This window comes from Triturus cristatus, chromosome 8 (genome assembly GCF_964204655.1).
Source record: "Triturus cristatus chromosome 8, aTriCri1.1, whole genome shotgun sequence".
In the NCBI taxonomy this organism is placed as follows: domain Eukaryota; kingdom Metazoa; phylum Chordata; class Amphibia; order Caudata; family Salamandridae; genus Triturus; species Triturus cristatus.
The window spans coordinates 1,670,198,453-1,670,216,703 of record NC_140591.1 but is presented as its reverse complement, the minus strand read 5'-3'; the positions used below and the strand labels follow the sequence as shown (position 1 = coordinate 1,670,216,703).

Below are 18,251 nucleotides of genomic sequence, written 5' to 3'. Positions count from 1 at the left end.
TCCCACCCTCTTTTCCTTATATGTCAACGGTGTGGTTGAGCATCTGCTGAAAGATCCCTCAGATGAACCATCCCTGGCGGGGGAGCGTATTCCCACCCTCCTCTTTGCGGATGACACGCTCTTATTATCTAAATCCCCGATGGGCCTCCAAAAACTACTCAACAACTTCCAGCATTTTTGTGTAGAAAGGGGCCTGGTAATTAATACAGACAAAACTAAGTTCCTTGTGATGAATCCCCCTAAAAAACCTGTGCGTCCCCCAAAGTTGAATGCTGTACCCTTGGGGAGGGTGGACGTATTTGACTACCTAGGCATTCGTTTGTCACACAACATGCAGTGGGCTCCCCATCTATGTAAAATGCTGTTAGCCCACAAGAGGGTAACAGGGCCTCTTTTGAAAGAGCAGCGCTCCTGTGTATTTAGACCTATAGCCCCTGTTATTGAAATCTATGCTGCTAGGGGAGTCAGTTCTGCCCTTTACGGGGCCGAACTGTGGGGTTCATACAACACTAGTGAACTAACAAGATCTGAGAGGAAGTTTTACAGAGCGATTATGTCACTTCCCCAAAGCACTCCAATGATCCCACTAATGTTGGATCTAGGCTGTCGCCCCATCAGTGATCTAGCAAAGCTTCGCCCCCTACTTTTATGGGCTAGGTTGTGGAGAGTCCCGGAGCTAGCAAAATATGCTAAGGGTCTCTCTGAAGTAATGTCACTTCCCGGGTGGTATAAGATAAAATGGTTGAGAGACATGAAAGCCCTCCTATGTAATTTGGGCCTAAGCGAAGCCTGGGAAAATAGGTCTTCCCCTCCAAAAGTAACACTCAAGAATCTTTACTGGAATTAGATTGTGACCCAACGGAATATCAACTGCGCCTTGGGCAGTCTCACGGAGGACTTCTTGAAATTCAAGGACTTGCCACTCCGGGAATTATATTTAGACATTATCGAGAGACCCTTTGACAGGTCTCTCTACTTTAAATTTAGAACCGGGACTCTTCCACTTCGTGTTTTTACATCTCGGTGGAAAATCCTAGCACAGACCACAGAATTTTGCCCTTTTTGTCCACTTAGAGAAGAGTCTGTGGCACACTTTTTGTTTGAATGCAAGGAGTATGCTCATCCAAGAAGTAGATGGTTAAAGCAATTGTGCTGCTCGCTAGGAACTAGGCTCCACACTGAGGCGCTACGTATTTTAATGTCAGATTCTCGCCCTTTTTATGCTTGTGCTCTCTCAAAATTTTTATCATGGGCTTGGTGTATCAGAAGCAAAAGGCTCAAAGGGAATGTTTAATTTGTTTCTTAAATATTTATGATGTATTCCTTTTTACTGAAAAAGTATGTTTTTAGGGGAAATTGTAATCTAATCAAATTCTTTTTAATTGTGATGCTTTTATGATAATTTCTTATCGAAATAAATCCTTTTGACTGACTGTTAGTTTTTTGAGTAAAGAGAAATTGGTGTTTTAGTTTAATTTGGTGGTTTAGTTAGAAAAGGTAATTTACTTACTTTTTTAGAAGTGTAGTAGGATTTAGGTTTCTTCTGTTTAGCAGAGTTTCTTCTTCCTTCAATGCTTTGGTTTAAGGCACAGTAGAAGACTTGTTTTTATTGGTTTATATAGTGGATTTTAAATTGTTTCTTGAAGGTGATTGGTTTCTTTCTGTGTGTGGCCTTTCTATTGGATGTTTTGAATTTTTTTTACTTAATTGGTTTCCTTTTATGGAAAATGCTAATTAAGAGTACATTTTTTTTTTAAGGAGGAGAGTTTTAAATAATTATATAGAAAATCATTGTTTATAATGTGTATTAATTTTTTAGAATAAGTTCGAAATCCCTATTTGAAAATTATTTTTGTTTGTGTTTATTATGTTGTTAAATATTTATATTGTTATATTTTTTATATTTATGTTTAAGTTGAATATAATTTGAAAATGTATGTTTTAGGAAAATATTGTATTTATGTTGTTTAAAGTATTGGTTTTAAGTGTATTAGAATTTTCGATATATGTAAAAAAACGATATTATTGATGTCTATATTTTGGCTATCGATATTTTTGACATGTGCTATATTTATTTATTTATGTCGATATTTTGTATTGCGATATTGATGTGTGCGATTTTTCTGTCATCGATATAGTTTTATTACGATATTGTTGTGTCGATATTAGTGTAGTTTTTTAATTAAGTATACAATATCGATATTTTTGATGTCGATATTTTTGTTGCGAAATTTTTGTAGTTCGATAATGTGTCTTTCGATAATATGTCAGAGATCCCTGACAAATATTAAAAATAAAGATTTGACCTTGCCTCTCAGGGTGAGGGCAAAGTTAAGTTGGAGCAGTTTTCACTGTTCCTGCAGTCTGCAATGGCAGGGCTGCTGTAATCCGTTTACTTAGGCCACTCAGGATTGCATAAACAGTGTTGCAGGCCCTTTAACTCCCATGCCCGAAGTATCCATGGTATCATTATACTAGAGACTTTGAAGGGGGTAAAAGTCTTTGCCAATTGGAGATACCAATTTGCTTACCTCGTGTGGGCCCAGGAAGATGATGCTCAATCAGCCTACAGCAAATACCTGAAATAAGGCAACAAACACAACAGATCTATGGCCAAATACATTTTTTGTAAGCCTTTATTTGAAGACTTTCAAGTAGTCTTTCCTGTGCAGGACCACACTTGTGTATGCCACTGTTGGTAAAAATGTAGCCGTTAGGAGTGCTAGTAGTGGTGTGTAGGAAGGACCATTCAGTATTTTTGCTCGTGAGCAAAAGGCATAGATCAGGCCATATCCTTTCTTGACAGCAAACTGTTTATGTGTTTGAAAATGTAATCGATTATCCATATACTGGCCCAAGTACCTATAGTTACTTCAATATCCTAACTTGATTGAGGGTTGTTCTTGAAGTTGGTTCCTGATAATCATTGTATTTGTTGTGTTTATTTTAAGGGCTTTTGATTTAGTTCGTCAAGTGCTCATAAGAGGCCGACTCTCGTTTGGCTAAGTAAAACAATATCATCTGCATAGGAAAGGTGTGTTACACATAGTGTTCCCAAACATGGAGGATGCAAATTTACCTGATCTAATCATGGGGAAAGGTTGGCCATGAAAGAACAGCTTTATTGGAGGCCTACCTCAGTATATACTTTCCTTGACAGTCTTGTACCATCATCTAGTTTAACCAGAATCCACGTGTCCGTGTACAGCTGCGTTATGGCTCAGAGAGTTCTTTCAGGGAGGCCCCACATCCTTAATTTTTTTTATCAAAGGCTTCTATCTACATGGTCAAAGGCTACTTTAAAATCTACAAAATATAAATGCAATTTTCCGCATGCTCTTACCTTCCATTAGTCCATGAGTCAGGTATTTCTTTCGACACGTATAATTGATGGTTTACTCCACATACTGCAATATATGAAGATTACTACAAATAACTGCCAACAAATACAACACTCAATCCTTCATGCAGGTCACATAAACCTAACCAGGTAGCATGACTGGCCATTACATCATGATATGTGTTTGTAAAATTGATGACTAATGCTGCTTAGTGAAGTGAAAGCGCCTTCAGACTTGTTTTCTCTGGATTTAAAGAGTTTGAAGAGCCAGGTGGTGGAGTCGCAGCTGTTTCTGCTGACAGTGAATCTATAAATCAATCATAAGAATCATCGTATTTAAGAACGTTTTTCTGACGTACTTATTCTGTTCAGAACCACCTGGAAAAACCTGCCCGTCCTGAACAGGAAGAGTACCAATGATCCTTATGTAGTGGATGAAAGCCTTAGGGGCCTCAGAGGCCTTTTTGCTCTGTATTTCAGAAACAAACCCCTGCTGTAGGGTTTCCCAAGTGGGGTCAACCCAACGTTGTGTGCGCTCAGTAAACATCTCTGCCTTCTATGCTACTGTTGCCCCACATGAAGCACAAAAGTTAGTGAAATCCACATGAGGCATGCAGGGTTTTCATAATGTAGTGGGTCTTCACTATGGGAGCAGAAGCCATGACCCCAGGATGACTGGTGAGCTGTCTGCCTATCGCTGTCTAATTGTCATTCTAAATGTTTCCTAGCTATGTAAGGTCCATGCTTTAAATCTTAGACCGTGGTCTCCAATGATGCAGTTAGAAATAGGTCTGACACCCTGTAACAACAGGCATATCTATTTCAAAAGTGTGTTGCTTCTCTGTTTTTATCATCATTTCCATTAACCCTACCCCCCCCCCCCATTGAAGCAAACATGTTGCATTTGTTTAAACAAGTATTCACAACAATACCATCAAATAACAAGTGTATTCATAAAGTGCATGTTAGCCCAGAAGGGTATCTTTGTGTTGAATAACAGATGTTTATTATTACCCAACTACATTTTACTCAATGTGAATATTCCTGCAAATTTATAACCCATTCACACGCCAATCAGGCAATATCTAACTCAAATGCAGTTGGGACAAGAAGACAAAATTTGCTAGCAGGACCTCCAGCTTACGGTGAAAATAAAATGTTAAACTTTACAAATGCGAGGGCTCATGATACCTTATGTCCAATTGCCTTCAGCCACAAGTCAGGCCTCTGACTATGTCACAGGGTGCTAGTGGACCACAGAAAGCCACTGGGCTCTAAAAAAAGTAACAATCCTGCTTGCTTTCCCATATTTCCTCCTGTAGGTGTGTGTAATTTATAAAGTCTGTGATTCATAGTCAACTAAACTAATCAATGCAACAGGTGTTAAAAGAATCTTCATAAAATGTTTGGAAATGTCTGATGGACTTCTAAAATAAAGCCAAAATATTTGTGGCGTGACATTGTATATTTTTTCCTTCCTATTCTTTCTATGCAGATAAGCTATGGGTCTGTGCTACCCACACTAAGTGACAAGTCCCAATTTCCTTCCTTCCTGCGCACAGTACCCAGCAACATATTTCAGATAACCGCGCTGGTACGAATAATGGGGCACTTCCGCTGGACATGGATTGGGATGATCATCTCCGATGATGAAATGGGTTTGCAAGGAGGGCAAGACCTGAAAGAGGCAATCGAACAAAACAAGGGATGTGTGGCATTTATGGAAAGAACTCATACGGCATATACTAGAACAAAGATACTCACTGTCGCCAATGTTGTCCAGAGACATGCAGCAAAAGTAATTATTGTCTACAGCTCTGTTGTCCATGTGAAGGATCTCTTTGAGGCACTATCTGCATTGAATTTGACCAATAGAACCTTCATCTTCTCTGCATCCTTCACAATGACTCTTGGACTATTCTCTAAGCAGGCCAGGAGGTTATTCAATGGATCATTAGTGTTAGCCCTCCGGTTAACCAAGATGCCAGGCTTTGAGGACTTCCTTACTCAACTCAATCCCATGCGCGATCCCAATGATAGATTTATTAAACTTTTCTGGGAAAAAACATTTAACTGTAGATGGCTGGCATCAAATGGAACAGAACCATTGACTCCTGTGACACAAGGTGGAACAGTAACTTCCTGCTTTGAGAAGCAGACACTAGAAAAAATACCTCTACATGAGTTTGAGTTGAATGATCTGAGCTCTAGCTATCACACCTACATTGCAGTTTATGCTTTAGCACATGCTGTGACATCTTTGATTCTTTGTAAGCCAGGACAAGGACCATTCAGCAATGGAACCTGTGCTGATGTCAGCAACATTCAACCCTGGCAGGTAACTGAGTAATAACTAATTATCTCATTACTGAGCATGCATGTCTAGAGAACCCAGTGGTTACAACTGATGTGGCATAAAAAATAAGCACTACTGCCTTAGTTTGGCTTGTTGAGCTTAAGCTCATGTTCTTCATTTATCCATTTATGTAAAGTATCATTTAAAAAGCAAGTGAGTAATAATACATTCTCATATCTTCAAATCAACAGGAGCCTAAAAAGTGGTCAAAAGGGTAAGTTAATGAAAATGCTCCTTCAAAGACAGGAATCCCAGTCTAAAGGATATCAGTGGAATTTTAGCAAAGATCTAGATCTATGACCTACTAGAAATCCAGACATCACACATTCCCCTCTATTACAACAATGACATTAAAATAAAGTTCAACAATATACACAGAAAGACAATAAATACATAGAAATATGCATCTTATAATTAAAATTCAAAACAAGTGACATGTGAAATAATTAACCCACCCATTGTTAATCCTCACTATAATAACCATCATATAATATAATATCAGAGCATTAAACACAAACTGGATGTCAAATGGCAAAGAGCCTCCCTATCCCTCATTTGTTCAATAGGAGATCTGCCACCTTGGTGTGGTTTGATAACAATAGTACTTTGATAGTTTGATAGCAAACTTTTCTATTAGTTGCATTCCTTCCATCAAAACCTTATCCATCTGATTACAATACCATTACTCTGTGGCTAACACACATGTGTGTGAATATTTTCAATACCATGTCTTGATAACAATGATTTCATATCATAAGATACAATGTTTGTCCCATTATCTGTCACTTTGGAAAACCCTCTCGCTCAAAAACATCATTCATAAACTGAATCATATTTACAGATTTCACACAATTTACAGTTTAACCTTAGGCCACTGTGACACATGATCAATTAAAACTATAGCAAATACTTGCCCTTGGGACAAACACATTGGACCCACAATAGTCAATGAAATTCTTTCACATTCTTGATTTGGTCTAGACATAGGTGACTTATCATAATCAACAGTCTTTTGTGATCTATCACTAATGGCACAATCTATACATTATCTCACTTTATCTTCTACACTTCAATCTTTACAAGGACACCAAAAATCTCTCCTAACCCTTCTCTGCCTACTGTTCATCACAGATATCCAAATGAGCTATTTGGAGAACAGTATGTCTCAATTCCACTGGTACCACTTGTTGCTCACCCCGGAACAATAATCCATCTTCTTCAGAAAGCTTTTCTGCTACATAAAAATGAGATGAGAAGTCTTCCTCTACAAATGCCTTTATTGACCATTTTGTATTATTGTATTTTAGAACCTTCTAAATTCCTGCATCCTCCTCACATGCTTTCATCCACTACCTCTCTGTTGGATACCTGCTAGAAATGGGGCTTCTGGTTGTCAGAGTATGTACCCTGTAAAAGCAGGAACCACCACTCTACTCAGGGTAAACTAGATAAGTACTAAAAGATTACTTGTGCTTAGCCTCCGGTCGCTTGTTACAGGTCAGTCAGACAATAAAAACACCACAAAAAGTACTGCACACAGGGCCAGAACAATAGATTATATTTCTATGAGTAAAACAAGATGTAGATCACAAAAAAATACAATGAGTAGAACTAGAGTTATTAATTTTTAACAGATTAAATCAAATGTATTGTCTAGAAGCAATTCGGGCTTAGTGATTACTTGAGGTCATGCTGAACTCTGGTAAATCCAAAGTTCAGACCGACTGCGATGGCAGCAGGCTTAATATTGGGCTAACTCAGGTCCCTCTCAGGTCCCTCTAAAAAAAGTACCTTTTATGGAGGTAGTGCTGACAGCACAGACCCAATGCGTTAGTTCCAATCCACTCAGGTGATGAAGGCTTCATTGACAAACACCTTTATGATGCAGGCAATGCGTCATCATCGAGCAGCGCTGTCCGTCGTCTTCAAGCCGAGCAGTCTGATCAGCGAAAACTCATCACAGTGTTGATTTTGATGGTTTTATACAGTAGAAGTAATCTTTCAAGGGCCCGGGACTTGAGTGGTACCACATGTCGGTGAATGACTCAAAAATGCCAGAGTCCAGGTACTATTGCAGGGTTGAAGGAAGTCTTTGAACAAAGCTGGACTGGCTGTAGCTGGCACCGGTCATTTCCCCGGTGGGTTGCCAAGGTGGGAACCGGTTTTTGGCCCCTGTGGGGGCGTTTCTGTCACCAGCAGCCAGCAATTTGGTCCCCTGTGACAAAATCAGCCAAAACCGGCCCTACTAACCAGCTCGGCCGCACCTATCCTCCCCACCAGGGGGGCAGGCTGAGGAGTTTGCTAGAGCCGGTTTTGGTTCACATTCCGGCCCTATCTTTGATAGCCCTGCGATGTCAGAACAGGGGGCAAGTCAGCAGCCCTAGAAGTTACTCTGAGTTCAAGTGAGATGAGTCCAGTCCTTATCCTCAGCAGGGTAAAAATCATCAGGCAGCAGGGCAGTAGAGCAACGCAGAAAAACAACTTTTCAGGAGCAGCAGTCAAGCAGAGTGGCAATCCTTACAGCACACTGTTTTTACTCCAGGAAGAGCTCTTCACAAGTCCAGTAGTTTACTGTCTTGGTGCGTCAGAGCCCCAGTGCTTATACCAAGTTGTGCCCTTTCTTCTCAGCCCTGGCTCTAGTCTATCACTAGGAGATAATCAGCCCTTTGTGTGGAAAGCAACACACTTTCTATTTAGGTGCAAGTGTCAGCTACCCCTCTCTCTTCCTCCCCAGAAAGAATGCAAAGGAATGCAGATGAATTCTCTGTCACACCCACCCTTCCTGTGCTTGTAGCTATCTAGAGGAAATCCACAAAGTGTAGGTGTCACCCATCCCAGAAATGTATTGGAGACAGGCTGCAAGGCCCAAGAGCAGTTAGAGCAGAGAAATGGCATTTCTAAAACAAAATAAGGTTAAATCTAACTGCACCAATAAAGATCATTTATCATTACCATTCTAAAGGTATAAAACATGAGGTAGCTACTTCCTCCTTCTGACCAGGATTTACAGCTTAAAAGTGTATTAAGGAATTCCCAATATTAAACTATGAGAGAAGTAGGCCTCACAGCAATGCAAAACTAATTTAGCTGTTTGTCACTACCAGGAGTGCAAAACTTAAAAGTACATGTCCTACCTTTTACTATACACAGCACCCTGTCCTATGGCTATCTAGAGCTCACCTTAGGGACCACTTATATGTATTAAAAGGTGAGTTTAAGGCTTGACATGTTGTTTTCAATGCCAATTCAAAGTGGCAGTGAACTACTCACTCAGGCCCTTCAGTGGCAGGTCTGAGACCGGTTTGAAAGGCTACTTGTGGGGGTGGCACAATCAGTGCTACATGCCCACTAGTAGCATAAGATTATAGGCCCTGGTTATATGGTATTCCACTTTACAAGGACTCACAAGTAAACTAAATCTGTCAATGAGGTATACACCAATGTTACCATGTTTAGAGTAGACGCGCATGAACTTCCCACTTATCAGCAGTGGAAAAGTGCTCAGAGTCCTAAAGCCAATTAACAGAAGGTCCGAAAAAGAGGAGAAGGAAGGCAAAAAGTTTGGGTTGTCCATCATACAGGCTCATTTTCCAACAACACCCTTCTTGTCATTATCCAGTACTAATGTTTCATCTTCTTCATTAACTGGCAATCTTTTCAAACAGTCCTCCAGGTCAATTATTACACCAGAAATGTACTCTACATTAAAGTGCTGATCTTGTAATTTGTATTGTCACTTTGCTCCAATAGATGTTGCACTTCTGCATCGTCTAGTGGTAAATAAAACTAGCAACAGGTGATGGTCTGTACTGAACCTGAATTTCATACCATACACATATTTCCTGAAATACTCAATGTCTTTTTATTCTCAGGAATATTTCAACTCTGTCCCCCTCCATGGCCTTGAAGCAAAGGCTACAGTAACTATTTTACCATTGTTATCTTGCAATAACACAGCCCCAAGTCCCACTTTGCTATAGTCATGATGATCAATTCACACTTGGGGGCTCATTTCCAAGCCCCTTGTGCGGCAGGTATGTCACTTTTTCCCATATTAAAAGTGACGCGTCTGCAGCGCAACAGGCTTGTAAATAAACCCCTTGATGCCAAGCGCAGTTATTGCAGGTGCACAAGCAATGGCCGTTTCAACTCATTACATTCTTGTACACATTTACTATCCCATATAAACTGTTGACTTTTCTTCATCCACTCTCCCACCAAATGTATCTTGTCTGCAAAAGTTGGAATACATTTGGCATACAATTCTGCCAAACCCAGAAATGATCTGAGTTGATCTTTCTTCTGTAGTTTGGGTGCATCTTCTATGTCCCTGATGAGACAATGTTTCAGAGATGTGCCATGTTTACCAATAATGTGACCCAGATAATCAACTGATTCTACTTCAAATTGACAGTTTTGTTTTTCATCAATGTTAAACCATTATGTTGCAAACTGGATGGAAACTTGCATAAAGTTTTTGCATGTTCTTTTTTCGTTTTGCCAAACACAAGGATATCATCCTGGAAGAACATACAAAATAAAATCATCCTTAAATAACAAATAAATCACTCTCTGGGAAAGAGCAGAAGCAGGAATGAAACCAAATGGCATCCTGTTATATCTGTATACCACTTCAGGGGTCATAAAACCGGTTTATGCACAACAACTACTTGAGACAACCATTCAGATACCTGTTTTTCCTCATTAAAAGCTTGTTGGCATAACATTTGCATAGCAAGAAAAAACAAACCTTAGGGAATATGTTCTCTCATTCCAGAGCTTGGCCTACATAAACTTGACAAATTAAATCACTGCAACCCCTGGTCATGAAGATTTGGGTTTCAAACTGAAATTCTCTTTTCTTTTTCAAACCTCTTTTTGATTTCATACATCCCAGCACAGTATCTTTTATTTTTAGAATATCTACAAATTTCCCCTACAATAGAAGAAAGCTTATCCTTATCCAGATGTCCAGCTAAGCTGCATTTAAAACATGCAATAGTTTTCTCCTTAACATTTTTGGTTTGAACCTTGAATTTGAATCCCGCATCAATCGGTTTTTCCCAGCACTATCTCTTTTTTACAAACTGTACCACATCCATTGTTCTTTAAGCCAATTCTATCATTCCTAACTTTATTTCCTCAAATTGATGTGCTATAGCTATTGCTTTTTCTAAAGTTAAATCTTCAACAGGCAACAATTTTACCTCTAACTTGACATCAAATATCTTACATACCATTTGGTCACGTTTCATTTGGTCATGGTAAACTCCAAAGTTATACTTAGCAGCTAAAATTTGTAACCACTGACAAAAGTATCAGTTGACTCATTTGGCAGTAGGCCTCTTCCCAGAAACAACTTTGTTAGTTTTTTGTGTAAAGCACATCCAGTTGTTTCATATATGTTTCATACAAATAAGCCCCATCCTCATCTTTGTCATACAACACTAGGGGTGGGAGATAATATAAAATCTGTCTCCTTTCAGACCCAAGAAAAAATGTCAAAATATCAAACTTCCTCCTATCTGGAAACATATTATCACCAATAACCTCAACTTACACCCCAAACCCGTCCTTCCACTGTGCTCATTCCAAAGTAGGGTCGCTGGGATTGGTTAGAAAAGGTACGGGTGTTCAAATACCTTCCATATTATTAATCCACCTTGAACACCACAACCTGTATTCAAGACCTGAACAGAATTTAATAAATAGGTTTTTGAAATAATGAAATATTACTAATGTTGTAATGAAGAAAAATTCTATGAGTCACAAAACTATTGAGCCCAGGCGAGCAAATCACTGCACATAAATATGAGGGCCATTCCCACAGTACACATTTGGGGGCCGATTCCAATCCTGGAAAAAGGCTGTACGAATCGTTGTACGGAGCGTTTTCTCCATACGACTCTTACCCGGTAAACTTGCCTTCCAACCTAGGAAGTACGATTCGTACAAAAAGCCTCTCTCCGTACGAATCGTACAAAACACCGTACGGTAAAAAAAAAAAAAAATTCTGATCCGGAGCAGCCTGTACGCGACGTCCGGACGTATTTAAGCAGCGGTTTCCGGCCCAGCAAGTACGATTCGTCCCAACGGCACTCCTTACGGCTCTTTTCTTACGGGAGCCAAAAACAGCCGTAAAAGCAGGGTCCTACAAACGGAGCCCCGGTACCGATGTGGTACGAGTCGTACTCCGACACGTTCCCAGGGGTGCAAGTTGTACAGGGGTGGGAGTCGTACAGGGGTACGAGTAGTACAGGGGTACGAGTCGTACAGGGGTATGAGTAGTACAGGGGTACAGGTACAAGTAGCACAGGGGTACGAGTCGTACAGGGGTACGAGTAGTACAGGGGTATGGGTATGAGTAGTACAGGGGTACGGGTACGAGTAGTACAGGGGTACGAGTCGTACAGGGGTACGAGTAGTACAGGGGTATGAGTAGTACAGGGGTATGGGTACGAGTAGTACAGGGGTACCAGTCATACAGGGGTATGAGTAGTACAGGGGTATGAGTAGTACAGGGGTACGGGTACGAGTAGTACAGGGGTACGAGAAGTACAGGGGTTCAGTCGTACAGGGGTACGAGTAGTACAGGGGTACGAGTAGTACAGGGGTACGGGTACTAGTAGTACAGGGGTACCATTCGTACAGGCATACACCCCACGCGTTGTGGATGTACGGTGCGTACCCCAACATTGCGTATGTACGGTGCGTGCATACGCAATGTTGTTGTAAGTTGTGTACACATGCATGGGGGGCCTGTATGACTCGTACCCCTGTACTACTCATACCCGTACCCCTGTATGACTCGTACCCCTGTACGACTCGTGCCCATACCCCTGTACTACTCGTAACCCTGTATGACTCGTACCCCTGTACTACTCATACCCGTACCCCTGTATGACTCGTACCCCTGTACGACTCGTGCCCATACCCCTGTACTACTCGTACCCCTGTATGACTCGTACCCCTGTACTACTCATACCCGTACCCCTGTATGACTCGTACCCCTGTACGACTCGTGCCCATACCCCTGTACTACTCGTACCCCTGTATGACTCGTACCCCTGTACGACTCGTACCGCTGTATGACTCGTACCCCTGTACTACTCGTACCCGTACCCCTGTACGACTTGTACCCCTGTACTACTCGTACCCCTCTACTACTCGTACCCCTGTACTACTTGTACCCGTATCCCTGTCCGACTCGTACCCCTGTACTACTTGTACCCCTGTACTACTCGTACCCGTACCCCTGTACGACTCGTACCCCTGTACGACTCGTACCCCTGTACTACTCGTACCCGTGCCCTGTACTACTCGTACCCCTGTACAACTCGTACCCGTACCCCTGTATGACTCGTACCCCTGTACTACTCGTACCCGTACCCCTGTACTACTCGTACCCCTGTACGACTCGTACCCCTGTACTACTCATACCCCTGTACGACTCGCACCCCGGGAACAACTTTTCCCAGGGTACGAGTGTACAAAGTTCGCTTCGTAGCGGGTAAAGTAGTTCCCCGTGTACGGGACGTTTTCCGTACGAATCGTAAATCGGAAAGCCGGGCCGGATCGTACTTGTACGGTCGGACTGTATTTTTAGGATTCGTACGGAAAAGTGTCCGGGTCCGTCTCGTACAACTTTTCCCGATCCGATTCGTACGGATCAGGCCGATCCGTATGTATTTTTCCCGTACAAATCTTACTTCACTGGTGGGACTGGACTTGTACGATTCGTACGGAAATAATTACAGATACGAGTCGTACGGAAAATAAAATACAGGATCGGAATCGACCCCTTGGTGTACGAATCACTAAAAAAAGATGGAACTGCCCCCCACATACAGTTTGTTACATCATAAGGATTCAAATGTATAAACAGCTGGTGTGCAAATCTTTGTTACATCATAAGGATTCAAATGTATAAACAGCTGGTGTGCAAATCATTGTCAGTAACAAAGAATGTACCTACACTGCTATGGTGCACAGTCAAAATATCGATTTTAAATATCGACCTACCTTAATATTGAGTTTTTAATATCGTAGGGACAGAATATCGAAGTCAAGAATATCGTTGACCAGAATATCGACCTGAAGGTAAGTAATATTGTTTTTTTAATATCGAAGTAAGTAATATCGAAGTAAGTATTATCGTTAGCAAAAATATTGTTGTCAATAATATTGAATTTTTTTGTGTTATGTATTTTAGTATGTATTTTATATGTGTGTTTAACATTTTTTTAATGTATTTTCATACATTTTTAAATAAATGTTTAGAAATTAGTAATTTTGTTAAAGTCAATTTTGCGTTTTACTATCAGAGCGGGTTGTGGGTTTATAGGAGAATAGGGTGGGATGTAGATTAATTATAATTAATTATTTGATATGCTTTTATTTATTGTTATTGATTAATAATTAATTGTTAATTAATTATTAACTGGTAATTAATGTTTATTAATTGGTTAATTTATAAATATATTAACCATAATTAATGTATTATTAAATTTTGTTTATTGTAATTGGTAATTAATTTATTGCTAAACAATTACAAAGTGGGAGTTCGTTTTTATTACCTGATTAATTGATAATTAAATTAATTATGAGATTTTTTATGTGTAGTGGCTTGTAGGTTTATAGGGGAATAGGATGGAAAGTAATTAAAGTAAATTAATTAATTAATATGCTTTTATGTATTGTTATTGATTATTAATTTATTGTTAATTAATTATGAATTGGTAATTATTTTTTGTAATTGGTTAATTTCTAATTATATTAATTATAATTAATGTATTATTAATTTTTATTAATTGATTAATTGATAATGACATTAATTGTGTGTTTTTTATGTGTAGTGTGTTGTGTGTTAAAGGGGGAACAGTGTGGGAAGTAATTTAATGTTAAGTAAATATTTATTTAATTTCATTGGAATTTATTAATATTTTTTTCGTTAATTAATTATTATTAGGTTATTTATTTAAAAAATGTAATTGATAAGTATATTAATTTAACCCCCACGCTATCCTACATTTTCCACACTGTTACACTCACTGGAGATGGAATAGTAATTTTAACCCCTACGCTATCCAATACTTTCCCTACTGTTGCGCTCACTGGAGTGGGAATAGTAATTTTTACACCTACGCTATCCAACGCTTTCCATACTGTTGCACTCACTGGAGTGGGAATAGTATTTTTTACCCCGACGCTATCCAACACTTTCTCTACTGTTGCACTCACTGGAGTGGGAATAGTAATTTTTACCCTTACGCTAGCCAGTGCTTTTCCTACTGTTGCACTCTCTGTAGTGGGAATAGTAATTTTTACCCAGACGCTATGCAACGCTATCCCTAATGTTGCAAAATGTGGAGTAAGTATATATATTAATTCATATTTATATGTTTAATTATTTTTAATTATATGTATTAGTTATTATTTTTAAATATGTTTTAATATTTGTAACTATATTTCTTTTAATTATATGTATTATTTACATAATTTTACATTGTTATTAAAACGTTTAGAAAAAATGATATTTTTCACATCGATATTTTTGAAAACAATAGTTTTTTCTTCGATATTTTTGTACTTACCTTTATGTAGATTGGAGTTCGATATTTTCAACTTCGATATTTCTGTGTCGATATTTTTGTAGGTTGATTTTCTGTCCGTCGATATTTTGTCAGACATTCCACTGCTATAACAGGGTATTTTCAATATGGCTGCTAAGACAGCAGAAATCGAAGTTGTAGGTTTATGAGCATTTTCTGCTGCCATGCCAACAACCTCAATATGCAGCAATTCACTCTCCCAATCACATGATGTCTCTATAAATGGCCTTGCTCTTTCTTTCTGTGCTTGTTCTGCCTGCATGTTCTGAAGACCCACAGCTCCCACTCTCATTACAAAAATACTGCTCAACCAAATCCACTCAGATCGAACCAAAGAAGAATCTCAACAATGGCGGTGCCTTCTGAGTAATTTGAAGTAAATCCCAAGAGAAGACACCTTGTTCTCTTTGCTGAAAGGTGGTCTCTGGTAATAATGCATGGAAGTATTCTTTCCACAGAGCTCCAGACTTCCCTCTGTAGTATGTTCATCGGCAATATTACATCTGCATATCTTGAAATCAGCAGGAGCCCGAAAAGTGGTCAAAAAGGTAAGTAAAAACAGAAAAAACGTATTTAAAGATGGAAAGCCCAGGCCTACTGCCATATCCGGAATTGCAGCAAACATCTAGAAGTTTGACCTATTATCATTCCAGCAGAGACATCACAAGTAACATAATTGTAAGAAAACAGGCTTTTTTGATGGTTCCCCCCACCTTTTGATCCCATTTTGACTACTCATCAATGGTTTTCGACACTGAGGTGCCGATTCTGATCCTGGAAAAACCGGGTACGAACCGTCGGTCGGAGCGTTTTCTCCGTCCGACTCGTACCCGGGAAAAAAACATTACAAACATGGAAGTACGATTCGCACGGAAACACCATTTCCGTACGAGTCGTACAAAACACCGACCGACGAAAATATACATACAAATGTGATCCGGGGAAAGCGCCGACGTGACGTCGGGACGCTTTCAGGCAGCGTTTCACGAACCAGGAAGTACGATTCGAACCGACAGCAGTCCGGACGGCAATATTTTTACGGCACCCAAAAAGTGCCGGAAAAGCGAAGTACGCCGCGAAACGACCAGATTAGGGGGCCCGGTACGCGCCGTACCCCCCCCCAGCCCCCGTGAGTACGCGCCGACCCCCCCCAGCCCCCGTGAGTACGCGCCGACCCCCCCCAGCCCCCGTGAGTATGCGCCGAACCCCCCGTGTATGTACACCCGTGTACGTACGGACCGTACCCCCACCCGTGTATGTACACCCGTGTACGTGCGGATCGTACCCCCACCCGTGTATGTACACCCGTGTGCGTGCGGACCGTACCCCCCGGTGTATGTACACCTGTGTACGTACGAGTCGTACCCCCACCCGTGTATGTACACCCGTGTACGTGCGGACCGTACCCCCACCCGTGCATGTACACCCGTGTACGTGCGGACCATACCCCCACCCGTGTATGTACACCCGTGTACGTATGAGTCGTACCCCCACCCGTGTATGTACGGTGCGTACCCCCAGTACGTAGCTGGTGTACATACACGGGTGGGGGTACGGTCCACACGTACACGGGTGGTACAGTCCGCACGTACACGGGTGTACGTACACAGGGGGGGTACGGTCCGCACGTACACGGGTGTACATACACAGGGGGGTACGGTCCGCACGTACACGAGTGTACATACACGGGTGGGGGTACGGTCCGCACGTACACGGGTGTACATACACGGGGGGGTACGGTCCGCACGTACATGGGTGTACATACACGGGGGGGAGGTACGGTCCGCACGTACACGGGTGTACATACACGGGGGGTACGGTCCGCACGTACACAGGTGTACATACACAGGTGGGGGTACGGTCCGCACGTACACGGGTGTACATACATGGGTGGGGGTACGACTCGTACGTACACGGGTGTACATACACGGGTGGGGGTACGGTCCGCACGTACACGGGTGTACATACACAGGGGGATTCGGTGCGTACTCACGGGGGCTGGGGGGGGGTCAGCGCGTATGCGGGCACATGTCTCCATGGTTGCTCTGGGAGTTCGGTCCGTACGGTGCATTTTCCATACGGTTGTAACATCGGACGCACGGGACGGATCGTACTTGCGCGCTCGGACATCACTTTTCACATTTGTACGTAAAATCGTCCGGGTATGTGTCGGACACTTTTTCCGACCCGAGGACGTGTGGAGAAATTTTCCAAATGCGATTCGTATGGACTTTTTCCCATACGAATCGTACTTGGCAGTTTGTACGCTACTTGTACGATTCGTACGGTAAAAAGACCGGATACGAGTCGTACGGGGATAATTTTTCCAGGATCGGAATCGGCACCTGAATGTGCACTGGAACCTTCTAATCAGGCTCCAGTCTGTTTTTGTAACATTTGATGGATGTGAATTGGGAACCCCAACTGATAAGGACGTTTACCCCCTTATACATCCCTGTTAAGTGGTGCCAGTAGTACCCAGGGAATCAGAGTTATAAGGGTCACCAGCTCCTGAAGCACTGATTGTGCCACCCTGAAACCCTGTGACCCAAGTAAAGAAAGGACAGCAGGCCTGCAATGGTGGACTGCAGGAGCTGTGCAAACTGTTCCAACTCGACTTTCCCCTCACCAGGGCGCATATTATCAAGCCAGGCGATAAAATTATCGCCGCTTTAGCGGCAGAAAACTTCCGCTAAAACGGCAATAATGGGCTTGATAATATGCCGCAGAGAATTCCAATTGAAGCCCATGTTAGATGTGAAGCACGTCCAACATGGGCTTCAATTGGAATTCCATAGAGCATATTATCAAGCCCATTATCGCCGTTTTAGCGGCGGTTTTCTGCCGCTAAAGCGGCGATAATCTTAACGCCTGTCTTGATAATATGCCCCCATGTGTGGTAAGGTCACAGTATTACTTTAAATATATGCCAGTCACCCCTAAG

General features: G+C 41.4%; 1 protein-coding gene across 1 annotated transcript in view; it reads left to right on the top strand.

Moving 5' to 3' along the window:
* The window catches only part of LOC146808549 (extracellular calcium-sensing receptor-like), a 176,258-nt gene that overhangs the window by 118,854 nt on the left and 39,153 nt on the right, over positions 1–18,251 (top strand). Inside the window, exon 5 of the mRNA XM_085623997.1 lies at positions 4,836–5,678. Coding sequence (XP_085480123.1) covers positions 4,836–5,678 — 843 coding nt within the window. The remainder of the gene's footprint in view (positions 1–4,835; positions 5,679–18,251) is intronic.